Source organism: Ambystoma mexicanum, chromosome 6q, assembly GCF_040938575.1.
Source record: "Ambystoma mexicanum isolate Mex_15411 chromosome 6q, UKY_AmexF1_1, whole genome shotgun sequence".
Classification (NCBI taxonomy): domain Eukaryota; kingdom Metazoa; phylum Chordata; class Amphibia; order Caudata; family Ambystomatidae; genus Ambystoma; species Ambystoma mexicanum.
In genome coordinates this window covers 1,404,107,643-1,404,127,681 of record NC_090937.1, presented here as the reverse complement: position 1 = coordinate 1,404,127,681, position 20,039 = coordinate 1,404,107,643, and the positions used below count along the sequence as shown (strand labels likewise).

Here is a 20,039-nt window from a genome sequence, read left to right as displayed (position 1 = left end):
ACACAGATCAAATTAATAAGGAAACCAACAATAGAAAATAGGAGGAAAACAGTTGGTTGGAACAATTGGCAGAATACTGGCCCCGCTACCTAGACACAGTCCTGTGTGGAGACCCCCCCCACCTGGGCAACCTGTAAAGCAAAGATGTATCACAAGTCCAGTCCATATATTGTTCTACAAGTCTTATTTCCTTCTACAATAGTTATACAGCCCCAACGTACCTGGAATTGTAGCGTACGTCAACGGGAAATCGACAGCCCTTCTTGAGTGCCCTCCCTTTAAGGCAGGATTCACGGGTCGTTGAACGTCTGACGGAGAACAGGGAGAACTACGGCAGTGAAGTGGCAGCTTCTTTCCTAACTGTGCTCGTCGACTAGGAAGGAAGAGGCGTGCGGGGCACCTCAGTGACGATAGTTCTGGACCGCAAAGAGATGATGAAGAACTATGGCCCAGCAAGGGCGTCGAGTCGTCGGCGTCTCTGTGGTCTTTAGGTGGCAGAAAACCAACCGGCGGATGCTCCTCGGCGCGTCAACGGTCAGGCCTTCTCCAGCGGGATAAAGCGGGCGGCGATGCAGACGAGAGCGTCCTTGGATCAAATGAAGTTCTTAGGCAAACGGGAGCACGGCGGCTCCAGTCGGCGACGGCGGTCGTCGACAGTGGCGGACAACAGTCCGAGCACTTCTCCTTGGGATTCTGCGGCAGTCCCTGTCTCTGGTCGGCAGCCTGTCGTAGGTCTGTCTACCAGGGAGCTTTGGCAAAGATCAGCTGGTGGTCGATGGTCCCTCGTAGCTCGGGAAGAGGGCACCTTGCCAGGTCCTCTCTGGGTCAGTTCTTGGAGACACGGCAGCTTCCAGATTGTGAAGGAGAGCAACAGCAATTCTTCTCTTCCAGCAGGGCTTCAAGATCAAGCTTCAGTTACTCCAGTTACTCGTCGTAGTGGACTTCAGCTTCTGATCACGAATTCTAGCACTGAGAGGCCCCCAGATATACTAGTTGATCTCCCATTCATTCTGCTGGATCACACTCAGGCAACCAATCGGTCAGAAGGGCATTCATGCAGGCAGGCATCCAATCAGGGGCATAGTGCATTCAGGCCATTCACTCCTCTCCAGACACTCACAACAAGTTATGTGTATTGGGACAAGTACCCAGCCATTCAACACTCCACACTGCATTCATACCAGTTTCAGGCAGGGCTATCTCAGTCATTGTGTCAAACACATGATACTAGACACCCACAACAAAGAATGCGTATTCGTCACACACTCCATTCACCCAGTTCCCACCCACAGGCGTACCCACAACATACAGTCATTGGGAAGGCTCCAGCCAGTCTGGTCAGCACTTCAAAACAACACCATATATGGAACTTCCACCCAGGGACAGAGTCAGGGCTTCCCAGGACTTTGGGAAAACAAGGTAATAGCCAATAGAAAGCAAGAGGCCACAGGGGCCATCCTGTTTCCTATCAGGAATCAACTGATCCCAATGGCAGGGCCTAGGTATCTCAAAATGGAGGATACTCAGGGCACCTGTCAAATTCAGCATGGAGCTGCCACCAGCCCATACCCTGCTCTGTGGGCCACACACAGGTGCCCAAAAACATACACTAGGGGCAAAGGGTTGTACCCCTACCATGGGGTGCCATAAGGGTATCCCATGGGTCTGTTCACCAAACCAAAAGAGAGAGCTGCACCGCCAGGAGTCCCACATGAACTCCTGCGCAGAAAACACGACAGAACACACGATAAAAAGCAGTAAAGGACAAGGATACAGAGGCCCTGTCCCTCCAATGAATTTCCAGCATCACAGTCACCCCTTCTGCTCTGCTCTAACACACAGTGCAGACATTTTCTGTTCCTGCTTTAAAGAGTTGAATAGGAACTGCCGCACTCTAAGGTCACTATAACGAACATATCTGGCAAACTGGTTTGCACACTTCATACAATGCAGTGTGCTAAATGATATTGCTGGTGCATTCCAATGTAACCCAGTAAAGTCAGTATAGCACTTCACAGGCCTAGGAAAGGAGTGGAGTTGTAATATCTGCAAGAGTATACTACCTGAGATTCATTGGCAGGTTGCTGTTTCATGAGGATAATATGCCTCCCACTGTATTTTTTTAAGGGACAACAGGAAAACGTCAGTGCATTGCACAACACATACATTTAAGACAATCACAAGCATTGAGAAACACACAGACCTATCAGATAAATCAACTTAGATGTAAAGTACATTAGTACCCGGCGAGGGGGTGTGGCAACCCCCAAGCCAATGAGGAGGCTTGGAACAGGGTATTTACAAAACCAGTAAAGACCCTGCTCTGTGCCTCCTCAGAAACGGGAGGTTGCAATCTTCCCTCTCTGGATTGATTGTAAGTGGAACCTAACCCTGCATCTCCTGTTCCCCACCCCACTTTTCCACATCTCGTCTCCACTTACTTGTGCTGCTGTCCTTCCCTGCGCTGGGAACACTAGTTTCCCGGCGCAGCACCGATCCGGCAATGGTCGCAATGGAAAGGGAGAATAGACTCCATGTAGTTCCCTTCCCCCATGCATGGCGGCCATATTCTTTTGTAGTTTTTCTCGAGTTGAGAAACGGTAGACACATTGTTTCTCAACTTGAGAAAAATAAACTATTAGTGTTGTACCTGGGTATTAATAGCTACAGAACCCTCAGAGAGGAGCATTACGTTTATGCCCCCCACCCTCCACAGGTTCTAATGTTAGTAACTATTACTGAAGCAAAACCACACATACACAGTTGATCTCACAAGAGAAAACCGTACAAACCTTTTAGAAATAAAACAATAGACTGGATGCATGACATGAGTAAACAAAACAGTTAGAAAAGCAATGCAGACAAATACCTTGCTGTAAGGGCCTTAACACTCAAGCAACCTTTACCTGCTAAGGTAAGCAGGCCTAGTGTCTCAAAAGTCCAAGGTACGTACCCGTTGGTGGAAGTCTTTAAAGTGGAGAACAAGTACCGACAAAGCCAACAGGTGGGTTCATTTTCCATTGAAGGAGAAACAAAGGTATTTTCAGTAGATTAGAGGCACTCAATGGGGTTTCGGGATGCCTTCAAAGGCTTTGGAGGGCAGGATGCTTGTGCAGAGGTCCAGACTGGTTGGTCCCAGCTGCCCATGAATCGAATCACTGACCAGGGTCTTCTGGAGATTGATGCAGAGACACCGTGACTTGGCTGGAGGCAATGCTGGATGTCTTCGGTTATCTGTCTCGGTCTTCAATAGGCAGAAACTCTTTATGTGGGTATTTGCTCACAACAATCTGGAAAACAGCTACAGGGTGCCTCCTTTCATTCCAAAATCAAGTTGCTGTCAGCATCAGCCCACTAATGGCAAGGCCCACACCATTTAGCCTGGCAACTTTGCCCCACATCTACCCAGCAACATACACCTCCGGCTGGCCCCACTTTCAGCCAGATGCTTACACCTACACTTTTTACTCAGGAAACCTGAGCAGGGCCGGTCTTACACCAGATTGCACCCCAGGCGGGAAGCATTGTTGGCGCCCCCACCCACATCCGACCCCTAAAAATGACAACCAAGAAATGTGTTACAAATGTTACAAAGACTAGTCTCGGGACAGCAGGTCAAGGAAGGGTAGGCTGCCCATGCCCGGCAGCTCTACTGCAAGCTGAGTGAATAAACCCTACTCAGCAGGGGTCAGGTCCTAAAAATTAAAGTGAGGGGACTCATCAACAAATGCAATGGGATGTGACGTTGCCAGAAATTAGCATAACAAGGTGAAATAAACACACTACACCAGCTGCACACATAGCAAGTACACCCACGCACCGTACAACACTCTCTCTAGTGACTTGAACTACGGTTCCCGAGGGCATTCATCCACCCAGCGCTTTGAGATCATACCAATGATGCATAAGGTGCTATACAAATGCCAAGTAACATAACATAATATTTCATTAAATTGGCTTTGCATAACCACCCAAATTGCAGAGGACGAATGGCATTTGCCTTTTTCATAAAATCATCACACACAAAACCAAGAGAGGATATTTTCCCCAAGCAGGATAATTAAGAGCACAGAGACTCAGTCAGGCAGTTCACCTGTAGCCCGCTGACAGGTTCCCAGCGTTACTTTTCACGGTGGCGCATTTAAACGCAGACATGACGAAGGCAACAACTGCTTGTCATCGCTGTTGCCTTTACTGCCTTGCGCGCTACACGAACCGCTCACCATTGTTGCCAACATCTGAAGGCGCAGTGGGGAGATTTTAAAGAAAAATAACCACATATATCGTTATTTATTTTTATTTGAAAAAAAAGTCTTCAAGCTGTCACAAAGCAGTACTTCAAGCTGCCAAAAAAAAAAGAATTGCAATGCAGGTCACGTTTGCACCGTGACATTTGTGTACTCCACTGGATGGAACATGACTGCGTGCTAGCGCCCAGCTGACGCACTCGCGAGCGAGGGACACAACTTTGGATGTTCTCTGACTGAAGCACATGCTTATGCTGCTTACTTAGCAATGTATAAAGTGTCCATGCGATGTGTGCGTGCTGAGGAAAGGACACGCGTCACAATATAAACATGTATCGATTTGTATATGAACACATGAGCTCCACAAATGGTGCACAAAAATACACATCTAAACACAGCTGCTAAAATGCGGATTCATACAATATGTTAACATAATTGTTTGGTATCTAGCAAGGTTGAGTGGCTGCACTTCATTGTGTCCATTGTGTTAAAAGTAACACACACACGCATTACGGATTGGATATAATACCGATAAGATCAGGCCCACCCAGGCCAACGTGACATGTCATGCGTGTATATGCATGATGCATCTGTTAATCAGCGAAATGGAGCACAACTCCCTTAAAACGGAAACACACCCCTTTGGATAAGACAAAAAACTGTGGAGAAACCACTTCGAGGGCACTGTTAGGCACAGGCTGTTGGGGGTAAAGTAGAAGTCACATGCTGCCTGCACCGCATTAAAGGGAAGGGGTTGTGCTGTGCAGGCCCAGTGTCCACCAAATGTCCTTGCCCCACATGCAGCTCTCCACCACCTGTCTGTCTCTGCAATATTCTGCAATGCCCCCACCACTCCTCTTATCTGCACCTGCACTAGTCCTCTCTGCCTCTTGTCCCTGCCCCACACCCACCTCTCCTCCTCCTGTCTCTGCAATGCTCGGACATGCACCAGCTCTCCGCCTCCTGTCCCTGCAATACTCTGCAATCATGCACCCGCCACCTGTCCTCCTCCGGTTGCCCCCCTTTTCTTCACCACCATATTTCTGGTTTATAGCTCCTGCCCTGCTTCGCCCTCCAGTCTCCCCGAGCCACTTTCCATCTCTGCTCCTGCCCCGGCCCCCACCCCTATCCCTCCCAGCACGTCCCCTCGCTGCGGCTCGCCCTATTTTTTCCTTTTTGTACAATGGGACCGGGCCCAGCACTTCAGTTCGTGCCATCACGATAACGGGGCTACAGCGACGGGCCCGCTGTACTGCCCGCCACTGCCCAGGGTGTTATCCGAAACGGGGGGGGGGCAGAAACACTGAGAAGAACTCGGCTTCGATCATGTAGCCAGACGCAATCACGCATCCATGAACTGGCAATGTGTGTGTCCACACGTCGGCACATGTATGAGGTGTTTGTACATCTTGTCCATGTTACGTATCTTGGTGGTTCACCAAGATACGTAACCTGGACAAGATGTGCAAACACGCCATACATGTGCCGACTCATTTTACACCAAGGTATATCCTGCAGGACTAGCTCTGCTGGAATTGCGCATTGCGTTTTGCTCTTGGAGATCTACCAGCACACATTAATTCTGACAATAAGAACACAACACCACGATCAAAGCCCCTCCCTCATGTGACACCCAACATGATCCCAACAGGACCCACTCCATTAGCACCAGGGGTAAACTGACCTATAGGGGACTCTGGAGATGTCCCGGTAGGCGGTAGGCCTGTCTGCACACTGGGCCTCTTGTGTGGTAACCCGTTTTATTTCGTATATTTTACAGGAAAGAGGTTGGGCTTGCTGAAAATGTGTACTATGGGGCCACGTGATTTCCAGGGCCTCTTTTGGTTCCCAGCTGTTTCCTATAATGTTTATAATGTTGCAAGCAAAGAATAAAAGGTGCACACCCTTTAAACCTGAAAAGCTGTTCTTAACTATTCTCTGCAGAGTACAGTTCTAAGAGATTTCACAGGAATCCCTATCAAGTGTTCCTGAGGTCTTGTGGGCAAGAGCTTTGCCCCTAGTTCTAAAGACGATAGTGCGGGCCCAGATTTCACGCTCTGGCATCGTTTAAAGCTGTCTGAAACACTAAAATAACTGAAGGGTGCGCATGGCTCCCCTACGTCCCCCCGCCGGCTGAGATCCGGGGAAATCCGGCTCAATGCCAGGCCAGCACTGACTGTGAACATGTCCAAAGAGAGAGTAGGAGAGGCAGATGCATTGGTGAATCTGTGTATTGAGAGAAAGCTTGCCGTTGGCTAAAAGAACGGTGGGCGAGGGAGGGCTTTAACTGTGCGCACAGAGGTACGTGGCATGCCTGTGCCCCCAAATTAAGGAAAAGGAAGAAAACCAGTTTCTAAAGAGGAACGTTCTCACAGCATTGCGACGCCAGCTCAGAGGGCTGCAGGCTGTGTGTGCACGTGTGAAAGGTGCTTGGCTGCTGTACAGAGCGCTCATCTCTCTGGGGATATAAACAGGTGCGGAGACGGAGGCAGACGTCCAGAAAGACAGCGCCATGAAGACAGCAGGCAGCGCCCCTCTACTCCTGGCCCTCCTCGCCCTCTGCACGGGGGTGTGGCGCTGCCCGATGACGGGCATATGCGGCGGCGTGACGTGTCACGCCGCCGCGCTGTGTATAAATAAAGGGGGCGTTCCCGGCCGCGTTAGAGCGACCGGGAAGCCCGAACACGAAGGACTGGTGCCGGAGTGAATCCTTCATGTGGTGGGGGCTTACGGGACCGCTTGGGGGCTCCGACCCGCCCCCAACAGTGGCGACGAGTGGTGAGGGAGACCCGGGCCCGGCGGTGTAATCTTTGAAAGATCATTTTTGAACGAAGCGGAACGGACCTTCGTTTCGTTTCATGCCGGGTCGTGGGACGCACACGCGGCCGGCGGCCATTTTGTCTTGGAGGCCGTGAAACTTCACAAGGCTCCGGTTTGGAGCGTGAAGTCAACACGGGCCTAATTTTTGGACACATTTATAGCAGGAAGTCTTCCCTGCACGCCCATGTCTGATTTGTGGGTTTTAACCCAATTTTGGGGCTCTTACGTCGTGTGAAAGCCAGGAGAAGGACTTATATGACAGGGCCTGTCTAGGCCAATCCATCGCCTCGGCTCAATTTTTGGAACTCCCAGGTCCATTTGGATTGCGGCAAGGTGGATCCACGGTGTTCTCTTTGTCCTCTTCATCATCAGAGTGCCGTGGGGGTTTTTTTTTCTTCTTTTTCCTTTGTCTTCTTCATCATCAAGCTTGGCTGCTCTGGGTGTCTGAGTCTTTTGTGCATCCACTGGTGCCTTGTCCGGAAGCCTCCCCTTGTTTGAACTGTTTGTGTGCCCGGAAAGGAGGGGTGAGTCGCACTATGATGGTGGGAGTTTGAGTTGCGGCCCTCAGGACAGTAGGTGGGGGTGCCTGTGCGCTCAAGCCCATGGGTGACTCTGAGGATTCAGACAGTGGTGGTGCAGCAGCGTCGCTCCCCCGCGATCGTGGCCAGGCAGCGGCTCAACAACAGGCCGTCCTACCTCCGGTGATTCAAGCCCCTGCAGGACCGCCACCTGGACAACCAGGATTTCCCATCATGGCTCAAGCACGAGCACCCGCGGCCCATGCCGCCTTGCAGCCCATCCCGGAGTTCGATGCGTCGGGCCCACCCTCGAGCATGGGGCCCCGATGGAGAAGATGGGTGAGTCGCCTCGACATGTATTTCAGGGCTGCTCAGGTGACGGATGATGACAGCAGAATTGCCACCATGCTGTACTCGGCAGGGCCGGCAGTCCAGGAGATATTTGAATCGCTTACACCAATCAACAACTCTTATGATGCGGCCAAGGCGGCACTCCTTGCACATTTCCTTCCCCTTGCAAACGTGGACTATGAGAGGTTCGTCATGCTCTCGGCGAAGCAGAAGGAAGTGGAGACACTGGACACTTTTTATGGTCGCCTACGCCGCCTCTCCCTCGGATGTGCATGGGGGATGCAGACGACATGATACGCACGATGCTAATCCAGGCATGCTCCTCCGGCAAGCTCAGGAGGCAAGTCCTGAGAGAGCCGGGCATCACGCTGCCCCGCATACTGGAGCTGGGCAGGTGCCACGAGGTAGCAGAAGCACGAGCCAACAAGATGGAAGCAGGGTCTCGGTCAGTGAGGTCGGAGGAGGTGTGTGTCGTGTGGCGGGGTGGCCGAGGAGTCAGACGCCCGGGAGGAGGACCCCGAGACAGGGCAGGAAGAGCCGGGGAGTCGTGCCAGAAGTGCGGGCACGACCTCCCTCACATGGCAGAATGCCCGGCGGTTGGAAAAACCTGTGGGAGGTGTGGACTGGCCGATCACTTCTCAAGAGTATGTCGTGCAGCCATGCCGGTGATGGTGCCGAGAGGTCAGGCACGGACGTGGACTCCGCGCCAGAGCCAACAGCCCAGTATTGCCCAGGTAGAACAGGGTGAAGTTGAGTCCCATCCGGAAGGAGCCGAAGAAGAAGACGAGGAGAACATTTTTTTCGTCTCAAGCGTGGGAATACTCAAAGGAAAAAGCAGGAGACAGCCGAGATGTGTGGTCGAGATCAACCACTCTCCAGTCCCAGTGCTCGTTGACACAGGCGCCTCTGTCAATGTGATGGCCAGAGGGCATTATGACTCTCTCAAACCCCTCCCAAGTCTGGTCGCACCGAAGGCCCGCATATTTGCTTTTGGGGGTCAGGAACCGCTACCGCTAGACGGTGCCTTCGTGGCAGATTTGGAGCATGATGGCTCACAAATCAAGGCTCGATTCTATGTGACCCCGGTGAGCAGTTATACCTTGCTCAGTTGCGCAGCTGCGGAGGCCCTAGGTATCGTCAGCTTTGCATACTCCGTCCACTTGGAGGACATTAATGATCTCCTTGACAAATATGCTGCACTCTTCAGTGGGATCGGAAAGATGACGGGGGAACCAGTTCGATTACACATCGGTGAGTCAGTGCAGCCCATCGCATTGAAACACCGCCGAGTACCATTCCATTTAAGGGAGCAGGTCGATAAGGAGCTGGACAACTTGGTGAGCCTGGATAACATCGAGAAGGTTGAGGGCCCAACCCCCTGGGTGTCTCCGATCGTGGTGGCCAGAAAGCCCAAGCAACCTGACTCGGTACGCATTTGCGTGGACATGAGGCTCCCCAACAAGGCGATCAAAAGGGAGCGCCATCTTACACCAACGATCGATGATATCATTGCTGATGTTCAGGGGGCTCGAGTGTTCTCGAAACTGGACCTCCGAGACGGGTATCACCAGGTCGTCCTTCATCCAGAGTCCCGGTACATAACAACGTTTACCACCCATCGGGGACTGTATCGATACAAGCGGCTGAGTTTTGGAGTATTGTCTGCCGCTGAAGTGTTCCAAAACATCATCAGGGGCGCCCTAGCAGATCTGGAGGGCGTCCTTAATATCAGCGATGATATTCTGGTGTTCGCCAAAACCGAAGTGGATCACATGAAGAGGCTCGATAATACTCTGAAACGACTTCAATCGTTGGGCCTCACCCTTCACAGGGAGAAGTGAGTTCATGCGCCCCTCTATTGAATTCTTTGGCTTCATATTCAAGGAGGGGGGGTGTTGCCAGACCCGAAAAAGGTTCAGGACATCAAAGCGGCGAAAGCCCCCGAGTCTGTGACGGACGTGAGGAGCTTCCTGGGTTTGGTAACCTATTGTGGGCGGTTCATCCCGAACTTAGCCTCGAGATCTGAACCACTCCGGGCGCTGACCAAGAAGGAGTCACCTTGGCACTGGGCCCTCTCGAACAGGCCGCCTTTAAGGACATTAAGGGTGCCCTCACAACGGGGGACACCATGGCGTTTTTCAACCCCGCCTTGGAATCAGAGATTGTGGTCGATGCAAGTCCTTTCGGGTTGGGAGCAGTGCTGACTCAAGTAGATCACAACGGGACTGTTCGACCTGTGGCATATGCGAGCAAAGCGCTCACCGAAACGGAACAGAGGTACTCCCAGATCGAGCGGGAGGCCTTGGCAGTGCTGTAGGGCTGCAAACATTTCCGGCTCTATGTCTTGGGACGTCCAGTGACGGTGGTAACTGACCACAAACCACTGCTTCCGATACTGGTGGGTTCCTCGTCAAAACCACCGGCTAGAATTGAGAGGTGGATGCTCGCCCTCCTCGAGTATTCCGTCACCCTGGTGTATAGGCCAGGGGCCAACAATGCCGCAGACTACCTGTCTCGTCATCCGGGAGTAGGTGGGGGAGATGGACATGACACCTGCGGAGAAGAAGCGGACAGTTATGTACGAATGGTGGTGGAGGCGGCAAAGCCAAATGTGATGTCCCTAGAGGAGTTGGAGGCTGCTGCGGCTGAGGACGAGTGTTTTCGAATCTTGAAGGACGCAATGCATAATGGGTCTTGGAAGTCCATCCTCGGAGCTGTGTCCGGGCGCACGCAGGAAGCCAAAACAGCTCTGGAACAGTTGTGAAGGAGGAGTTGTCGTTCTCCGATTCAGGGCTGCTACTCCGGGGTGACCGGATCGTTATTCCACGGTCAAAGGTGAGCGATGTGATCAGTCTCGCCCACCATGGACATCAGGGCGCCGCCAAGACCAAGGCGCGGCTCCGCTCGAAAGTCTGGTTTCCGGAGTTGGAGAAAAGGGTGGACGACTTCGTGGCGGCATGCGTTTGGTGTCAGGCGGCCTCTCCTCTGCAACGAGAAGCTGCAATTGAGGCAATGCCCCGAGGCACGAGGCCCTGGGAGATCGTCCACGCCGACTTTGGCTCAACATCAGTGGGCACTCACTTCCTGGTAATAGTCGATGAACACTCGAGATACCCGGAGGTTGAGTTCGTCGAATCTGTGGCCTTTGAGCATGTGGTGGTGGCGATGGAGAAAATATTTGCGGCCCATGGCTTTCCCCACACTCTATGCTCTGCCAACGGTTCGCCCTTCCAAAGTGAGCGGTTCTCCGAGTTGATGGAGAGCTGCGGAATACAGCACCGGAAGATCTCCCCACTGTGGCCCCGAGCAAACGGGGACGCTGAGAGACTGATGCGGACTCTGAACAAAACCTTCCGAATTGCTCAGGGGCAGGGGCAATCCTTACAACGCGCCCTCTATCAGTTTCTGCGGGTGTACCGCACCACCCCACATGCCGCCACGGGAGTGGCGCCGGCAGAAGCGTTATTCAAGAGGTGCCCCAGGGGACTGCTGCCGGAAGTTGGGGAGAAAGAACCAGGGGTCATCGATAGTCAGCGGGTGGAGGCTGAAAGGCGAGTCCGAACGGAACAAGAAAACCTGCGCAGGGGTCTCCGACCTCAAAGACTTGAACCGGGAGATGAGGTCCTTATCCGCAACCGACACCCCACGGCAAGCTCTCGCTCCCCTATGAACCGGAGCCATGGATGTAGTGGCAGTGAAAGGGTCCATGGTGACGGCCTCGGATGGACGATCTGCTGTTACCCGAAATGTGAGTTTCTTTAAGAAGCTGGGTGATCCCCGAACTGAAACCCCACCCGAACCTGATCCACCTGACATGCCTGCTGACGGAGGTCTCTGGGACGAAGTACCCGAATCCCCAGTCCGGGGAGACGCGGCGGAAGGACGTCACGTGCCGGAGGTAGGCCAGAGGTACCCCCAGAGGGCTGGGCGAGGGAAACCTGCCTACCTCAGCGAATATGTTGTGGGATGCTTGGTTAGTGAACTGGGGTGAGAAGATCTGGGTGGATGACATTAAAGGGGTTTTTGGGTGTGCAGTAGTGTTTATGATAGATGTGTGGTTGTCTGGTTAATAAAGTTACTGTTAATCTGTGTTGTTGTTCCTCCCGGAAAAGGAGGAGTGTGGCACTGCCCGATGACGGGCGTACGCGGCGGCGTGACATGTCACGCCGCCGCGCTGTGTATAAATAAAGGGGGCGTTCCCGGCCGCGTTAGAGCGACCGGGAAGCCCGAACACGAAGGACTGGTGCCGGAGTGAATCCTTCATGTGGTGGGGGCTTACGGGACCGCGTGGGGGCTCCGACCCGCCCCCAACAGGGGGTGAGCCTGGCGGTGGCTGATTGCAGAGGTACTGAAACAGCAGTTTCAGCCGCTACGCTCTCCTCTTTTCATGACTTTTTGCAGTTTGCGCTTGTTCAGAAAAGACTTGTGTGCAGTTTGCTGAGAGAAGGTGAGCTTGTGTAGTTTGCTGAGAGGGAGTGAGCCTTGTGTAGTTTTTAAGCATTTCTGGCAGTTGCACTCACAGATCTTTCTTGACTGTCCATAGTGAAGTGATATGATATGGCATTTATAACACGCCTACACACGCGTGTTTCAAGGCGCGAAAATGGCAGAGTTTATGGCGAGCAGAGCGCCCATTCTTTGCCCTGTCTCTTTGTGCTTCAGGCCCTGGCAATTCAATAGGCAGCCATTGGCACCGTATGCTTTTAGAGAATAGGGCTCTGGCATCGTTTAAAGCTGTCTGAAACACTAAAATAATTGAAGGCTGCGTCTGGCTGCCCTACGTCCCCTCGCCGGCTGAGATCCGGGGAAATCCGGCTCAATGCCAGGCCAGCACTGACTGTCAACATGTCCAAAGAGAGAGTAGGAGAGGCGGATGCATTGGTGAATCTGTGCATTGAGAGAAAGCCTGCTGGTGGCTATAAGAACGGTGGGCGAGGGAGGGGTCTAACTGTGCGCACAGAGGCACTTTGCATGCCACGATTGATGGCAAATCATGTCTGCTTGGGCACGCTGTGGCAGAATATGCAGGCCAGGGCGCCTCATGGCGCTATATGAAATATTAAGAACTGTTTTCACATGACATCTTTTACAGAAGGCTGCAACCTTTGGTGCACCAGATGGACTACAAATCTTATCAGCCTTAGCTAGCATGCGGCAAGGAATCCTGGGAGTTGTAGTCCAAAACTTCTGGTGAGCAACAGGATGCAGACCCCCTCTTACAGTTGATGTACTCGAAATGTGGGAGCATGGGGGTCCTTAAGGACAATGCAAGTTCACAGGTTCCCTTTGTGTCGCATACTGGTACTGTAATGTAGTAGTCTCGATTTTCAGGGTCACCTAGGGTGCACTGGTGAGCTTCGCAGGGGCCTCTAATCTCCCCATAAATGCATGCAGGTTATTCGCTCATTACAGGTGGGCTGTGACATGACATCTCGACATCTCGCTTTTCTGACAGGTCCAGAAGCAATAAAGAGCGCGGGGAGAAGTTTCATCCTGTGATTGCGTCAGGCATGTTGTTCCATATATGCAGGCAGCACACCGCACCCGGGCCGTGTCTCGGTGCTGCTGCTGTGCACAAGAAATCGGGATGGGATGCATATATGGAACAACATGCCCGAGTCGCCCTCGCCCCAAACACAGACAGTACACTTACTTACCTGTTATTGTGTGCATGCATCCACTCCACTCGCTCGGCGCTCCTGTTTTTGAATGGTGGGGGCTGAGCAACAACGCCAGCAACCATCACCAATCCAAGCTATCAGTGCGCGCTCACGCACATAGCCTGAGAGCACGCGCCATGCGTGCGCCCATGGACCTGGCTGGCGCCAGTGCCACAGGGCCCGTGGCGGGAGGAAGTGAAAAGCAACCAACAAATGTTGCTAATTGCCAATGTATTAATTGCTGCTGGCCCTGCCCTGCCTGAGGGTAGAAGCTGCAGCCTGAAGCATTGCTCACTGCTCGGCGTCAAAATCAAGGCCTGGCTGGTGTGTGTGGCCCAGCCTGGCCTGCAGCAGTACTCAGAGCACCGCTGCACAGCGCCCCCTAGAGGCTCAATGACATCAGGCAGCCGCCTGAGCTGCCTGACACAAAGACCGGCCCTGAACCTGAGGTTTTACCCTGGAAAGGGCTTACCATGTATGCCACTGCTTGACCTGAGAAGGCAGGACGAAGGCCAAGGAGGAAGATGGACCAAGGACGTGCAGAAAACACACGAAGAGCGATTTTGACGTAAAATGAAAAGGTGCATGTGGAATAAATTAAAAACACATTAGAAAAATATCTGCTACTAATGGCCCATCTTGGACAGCTAAGAAAAATGAACAGCAAATGTTACAAATCAAAAACTAAAAGGGATACAAAGTACCCCGGTAGCACTTAACTATAAGGTGGTATGTGCTGCAGGAAAACTACAAAGGAATTTTTCAACGGGCCTGTGGAACCCCTGCACTGGTAGCCTTACGACGTGATCAGTGCCCCAAAAGAGATAAGCTGAGAAAGAAAAGTAAAGAAAAAAGGCTCTACTTCCCTCCAAAAGTCGGGACATGATTCAACTCATAGCAAAAAGTTGGGAGCGGGTGTCCATCGATGCAAATAGCGGGAAAGCTGCAAAAAAAAGCATTCATAACGTTTATGTGACTGTTTTGGCAAATCAACAGCAACTACCTACCTGATCTATCACTGTCCTCCCCAACAAGACTCAAACTATGCCTGGAAAACTAATTGTGCACTGAAATCATATAGCTGTCGCCTTGAAGTTACCAAGAACTTCTACCAAGAGAAACTCCCTTCCGTACTAGCCTCAAGTAGATGCCCCAATATATGAAGCTGCTTTGGTGCAACGGTGTGGCATCCAGCAGGCAGCTCTCTAGGGAGAGAGAACCTTGGGGGACTCCTCTCTCTCTTTATCCTTCATCTCCTGGCATTCAGAATAGTTCAGCCACAACAGTTTGGGAACCTCTTCCCAGTATTCCTGTCCCCCACACTTCAGCAGTTAGATAAAATAGAGGCTAAACTCTGGAGACCAGCATTAAGAGTGGTTAAGTGTACTCCAATTGAGGTCACACGTCCAGAATTGGGATTGCCATCATGGTCGACTTTATGGTAGATAAGGTGTTGTAAGTTGTTTATAAAAAATTACATATGATACAAAGTTTCCTAATAGTTTGATGAATCAATTGGGGAATGTTATGAAAAGGGATGATCAAAGGAATGATGCTCTTAATGATTTAAGTAAGACTATGTAGATTTTGTAAAGTTGAGGTGGAAAATATAAGACACTTATTAACTGCATGCCATAAATTGAGTAACTGGTATGAAATGGGATACAAAGATTTAGTTTGGGATAATAGAACGATTGAATCGGATCAATTTTGGTCTTGTATCTTTATGGCAGACCCTCTGGTATACATAGACGCTGCCTTCTATACTTGGAAAAGAGTCATATCAGGGTGGGATAAATTGGGAGTCCAGGTATGATGAAATGTGTTTTATTATCTCTATATTTCTTAAAATGCATTTTCCCTGTATATATATATATCGGTATATCTGATCATCATTTTAATATGCCTTTTTGCTATATATATATTTGTATATGTGATCAAGTTAAACGACGTTAGATTTTATTTATTTAGAGGTAAAGATATTAATACAAAGAGTATTTTAATGTTGTATAAGAATCTTAATGTATGATGTTATATGTTTTATGATGTACCTCTTAAAGTGTTTAAGGTTTTTACTAACCAATATACACTATAAAAATAAAAAAATAAAAAAAACTTCAGCAGTTTCCTACTGGTGCAACAACGCTGCCAGCCAGAGAGGGAATCTCTGAGCCCCTATCCACTGCGTGTGCTGACTGTGGAAAGCCTTTGTGTGCCAAACTGATTCTATTTCCTGAAATACTCTGTTGCACAATGTTCCCAGGGCAACCTTCTCGCAGTGCAGTCTGCCCCCCCATCCTTGCAGGAAGAATTTCAAGTCTGCAGTTGGGAGAAGTGAAATTGCCTTACATTATTCCAAGTTCTTATAAACTTGCCTCTTATATTTACATATGCTGCGCTGAACTATACACTTGTATCATGTACATGTGTCCTACTGTACATCACAGTATTATATGCATTAGTCATATTACATTTCTCCTCACCAGTCAATTGACCTTTGAACTTTACATTAGGCGGTTGCAGAGAGGCCTCTTCATCGCATTTTACTTCACATGGATACCAACATGTGCTTATTTGCAACATGGGGGTTACACTGAGGTGGGACTTGATAACACTATGTACCAAGATCCCGCTTGGCGTGTCCATAACATCCTTTCATCTATCCCGACTTCCCATATTTTTCCTGTCTGAGGCAGCCTGACTTAACACCTGTATATCCACCAGTCTGTTCTAGAACCACTGCCACAATACCAGATGTTTATAATTAATCAAAATGAGGCCTTCAGCTCTATGGACATTCCTACGGATGAATAGCCTTACATTAAAAAGTTTAAGGGAAGAGAGAATTGTGAATGATTTAAAAACAATGTTGGCTTGAATTCCCCTATCACTTGTGGTGTGTGTACATTTTCATCCTGAATTACAGAGGAAATCCTTGTGATACCCACACTTAAAAGGTCAAGGCATGCATAAAGTATATTTACTTTTGAGAGAGGATTTTACAGACAGAACCAATAGTACCTTTAAGTAACTGGTCTTTTTTTCTCCTTCCTTTTTTGATGCATGAAGATGATTGAAACAGAATGTTTTCAAGATATCAATATTTATGAAACCGATGGCTGCTTGTCACCTGATCTAGATGTGAGCAAACCTGTCTTGAAGCCAAAGAGAGGCTTCTTTCATAGACTTTTCCGAAGAGGGGTAAGATCACCTACAGCTGTCATTTCAGTTTACAAATGTAAAGTAGAAAAAGTTATGTTGTGTTAAGTTTGTGACAATGTAGGAACACCTCAGTGAAATGACTTTGTTTTCATTCAGGGTCTTAGGATATTTTCCCTAGTGCATCCCATTTAGTGAGCCCTTTTTGGAAAATGGTAAGATCCTGACCATTCTTCATCACACAATAGACACAACAAAAGCAAAACTGTACTCTGCCTGCAATGGCAGGAGTTCTAACAAACCTTCTTAGGCTTAGACTTGGTGATGGAAGGGATGCCCCGGGCTGCAGAAGCGGATTTACCGAGATCTGCATGTGCAGCTCAGCACATTTTTTCAAATGAGCAGGCAAGTAATTTAAAAATGGCCAACTACATCTGCTGTGATGATCACGTGTTGCAGTCACGTGACACGAAAGAACGTGCTGTAAGAGGCCACGTGAGGGGATTAATAAAAGGGAGTTGGAAAGCCTGCCAGGGCACTGCTGCTCCGGAACCACGAGCAGTGTGTGTGTGTGTGTGTGTGTGTGTGTGTGTGTGTCCCTCATTCCAGGTGCTATGCACTGGGCCCACCTTGCCAGGGTCTGCCCCCGCGCAGCATTACATTGACGACAAGGCGAAAACAGCCACACTGCAGTCCATGCCGCAGCGCGATCAGGTGATGCTACGCCAACCCGCAGGTACGCCCCAGATTTCTACAGGCCTGCTGACTCACTTGCACTGTCGCACGTGCTCTGCGTTCCCTCCCTGGGATGCCAGGATCTACAGCTATACACGCTGTGAGTACCATCAGCGTGTCAGCGCTGCCCCAAGCCACCACAACCAGCACCTACACCACACTATCACGGAAAGCGCCTCCCAGCTGGCTGTGTCTCGCCAGGACCACCACGTGGTCTCGGCCTACGTCGAGCCCTACAGATGGCCAGGCATCCTCCAGGAGCCGCTAGAGCCTGCACAACGTGGGGAGCTGAAAAAGGAAACAAATAATACCCCCAGGCACAACTCCAACCTGAAAGGCACACCCACATGTGGAGAACCCTCCAGCCACTGGACACCCACGCCCAGAGTCCCTGTAGGAACCTATCTGTATTCCTAGAATCACCAATTCCTGCGTAAGGCCCCAACATGGCAGCTGACCCAACCACATTGCCGGCCAGGACACAGAACCCTGACTCCAGCACATGATTGGACACGACACAGGGCATATTTATGAAGCCTTTTTGAGCCGTTTGGCCCCAGAGCCGTGCTTTGTTGGTAACTTTGGGTGCAACAATTCCTAAACTAAGCCTAAAGTCAAAGAAAGTCACAGACGATGAAGAGAAAAGGGCACTATTCATGCTTAACCTTGGCACAATGGCGTTGAGACTCTTCAACGCCCACCCAAACAGGGGTACCAAGGATGATTATGATACAGCGAAAGCAGTATTAACAAGGAAGTTCAAACCCCAGCTGAGCCAAGATTTTGAACATTTCAAAATGAGCCAAGCAAGACAGCGCCCGCAGGAAATATTGACGACTTACATGGCCGACTCTGGAAAATGGCTATGAGGTGTGATTTCCCCGATGAGGAATTCGCAGTCAGGCAACTAGTCATACACAGCCTTTCCTCTGAAAAACTTCAGAGAACCATACTGTCCGAGATCAATCTCCCATTAGAGACCATGGGGAGACAACATGAGAGGACAGATGAGCCCATGGCATAAATGGAACAGTTGATTAGTTGCCTGCCACTTGACATTGAAACCCTAAACAGCATGACTACTATCAATGCACTGCAACAGCACAGACCCCAATATGCCCCCTTACCGTACAGACCTAGAGACTGTATATGGTATGGCGGGCAACAAAATAAAGAACCACCATGCCCAGCATATGGCACCACATGCTACAAATGTGCAAATGTAAACCACTACGCGTCCGTATGCCTCAACTCCAGGAGAGCGAGAAAACATCCACCAACAGAAAAAGCCCGGGAATGAAACTGTGACACAAGGCCCAAGAACACACAGCAACCAGACCAATGCCCATGGAAACAGTTGAACAGGACCCGCGACCATCCCAGAGGGCAAGCACTCTCAGTCGAAGGGGACAACGCTGACAGCAGCAGCGACGGCGACCAATCAAGCAGAGAGCGCTCCCTGAGACACACAAACCACTACCAAAGGTCGAGAAGGGAAAAAGCACATATGATATTGGCAGTTAAACCAGCTAATGGCAACCAACTGCACAACACCAAATCACACCGCACCTGTGTAGTTATAGTCAGAGACATCCTGGTGAAGATGATGATTGACACCGGGAAACCGTAAACGTAATGCTGACCATGATATTTGACAAACTACACCCCAGACCAACCCTACGGTACAAACTCATACAGCTATTCGCCTAAGGGTGTAAGAAACCCCTACAAGTCATAGGGTATTTCAAAACAAATCTCACCTACGGTGAAAGGCACTGCAAAACACAAATCTTCATAGTAGATGTCAGGATCGAGACGGTCGTTAGCTGACCAACAGCAAAAAAAACTACAGCTAATCCTGTTCACATTCGCAATCCACTCCAGAGAAATAGATCAGTTACTAACCAAACACAAGAAGCTGTTTCAAGGTATCAGATGCCAGAAAGGGAGAACTGTGACCCCACAGTGGAACCCAGAGCCGTCCGGCACCAATGGGTTCCATTTCACATAAGAGCAGCGGTGGAAGCAGAAATTAACAAGCTAGAGGACCTCAGGATAATTGAAAAGACCACCGGCCCAACCCCATGGGTGTCTCACATGGTCGTAAGAGTGAAACCAAAGCAACCACAAGCCGTCTGAATTTTCATTGCCATGTGCTTACCTATCATCGTCATCTTGTGAGAAAGCCACATTACCACGACGGCAGACAAACTGATTGTAGACTTAACATGAGCTACAGTGTTCAGAAGCCGTATCTATGATCGGGGTACCACCAGATCCGTTTAGCAAAAGAGTCAAGGTACATCACAACCTTCTCGTCACACCTAGGACAGAGAAGATACCGGCGGCTCAACTGTGGAATCTCCTCGGCGGCGGAAGAATTCCAACATGAAATAAGAATGGTGTTGCAGGACCTACAAGGAGTCACCAATGTCAGTGACGACATATTAGTCTGCGGCAAGACAGAGGAAGAGCACAACAAACGGCTAGCAGCAACACTTCAGCGACTAGAAAAGCCCGGGCTAACTCTCCATGAAGAGAAGTGTGTC

General features: G+C 50.3%; 1 protein-coding gene across 3 annotated transcripts in view; it reads left to right on the top strand.

Moving 5' to 3' along the window:
* GRK4 (G protein-coupled receptor kinase 4) overlaps positions 1-20,039 on the top strand; it is a 1,171,195-nt gene that overhangs the window by 1,056,410 nt on the left and 94,746 nt on the right. For all 3 annotated transcript variants that reach the window (XM_069632057.1, XM_069632058.1, XM_069632056.1), the window contains one exon: positions 16,666-16,797. In XM_069632057.1, coding sequence (XP_069488158.1) covers positions 16,666-16,797 — 132 coding nt within the window. The remainder of the gene's footprint in view (positions 1-16,665; positions 16,798-20,039) is intronic.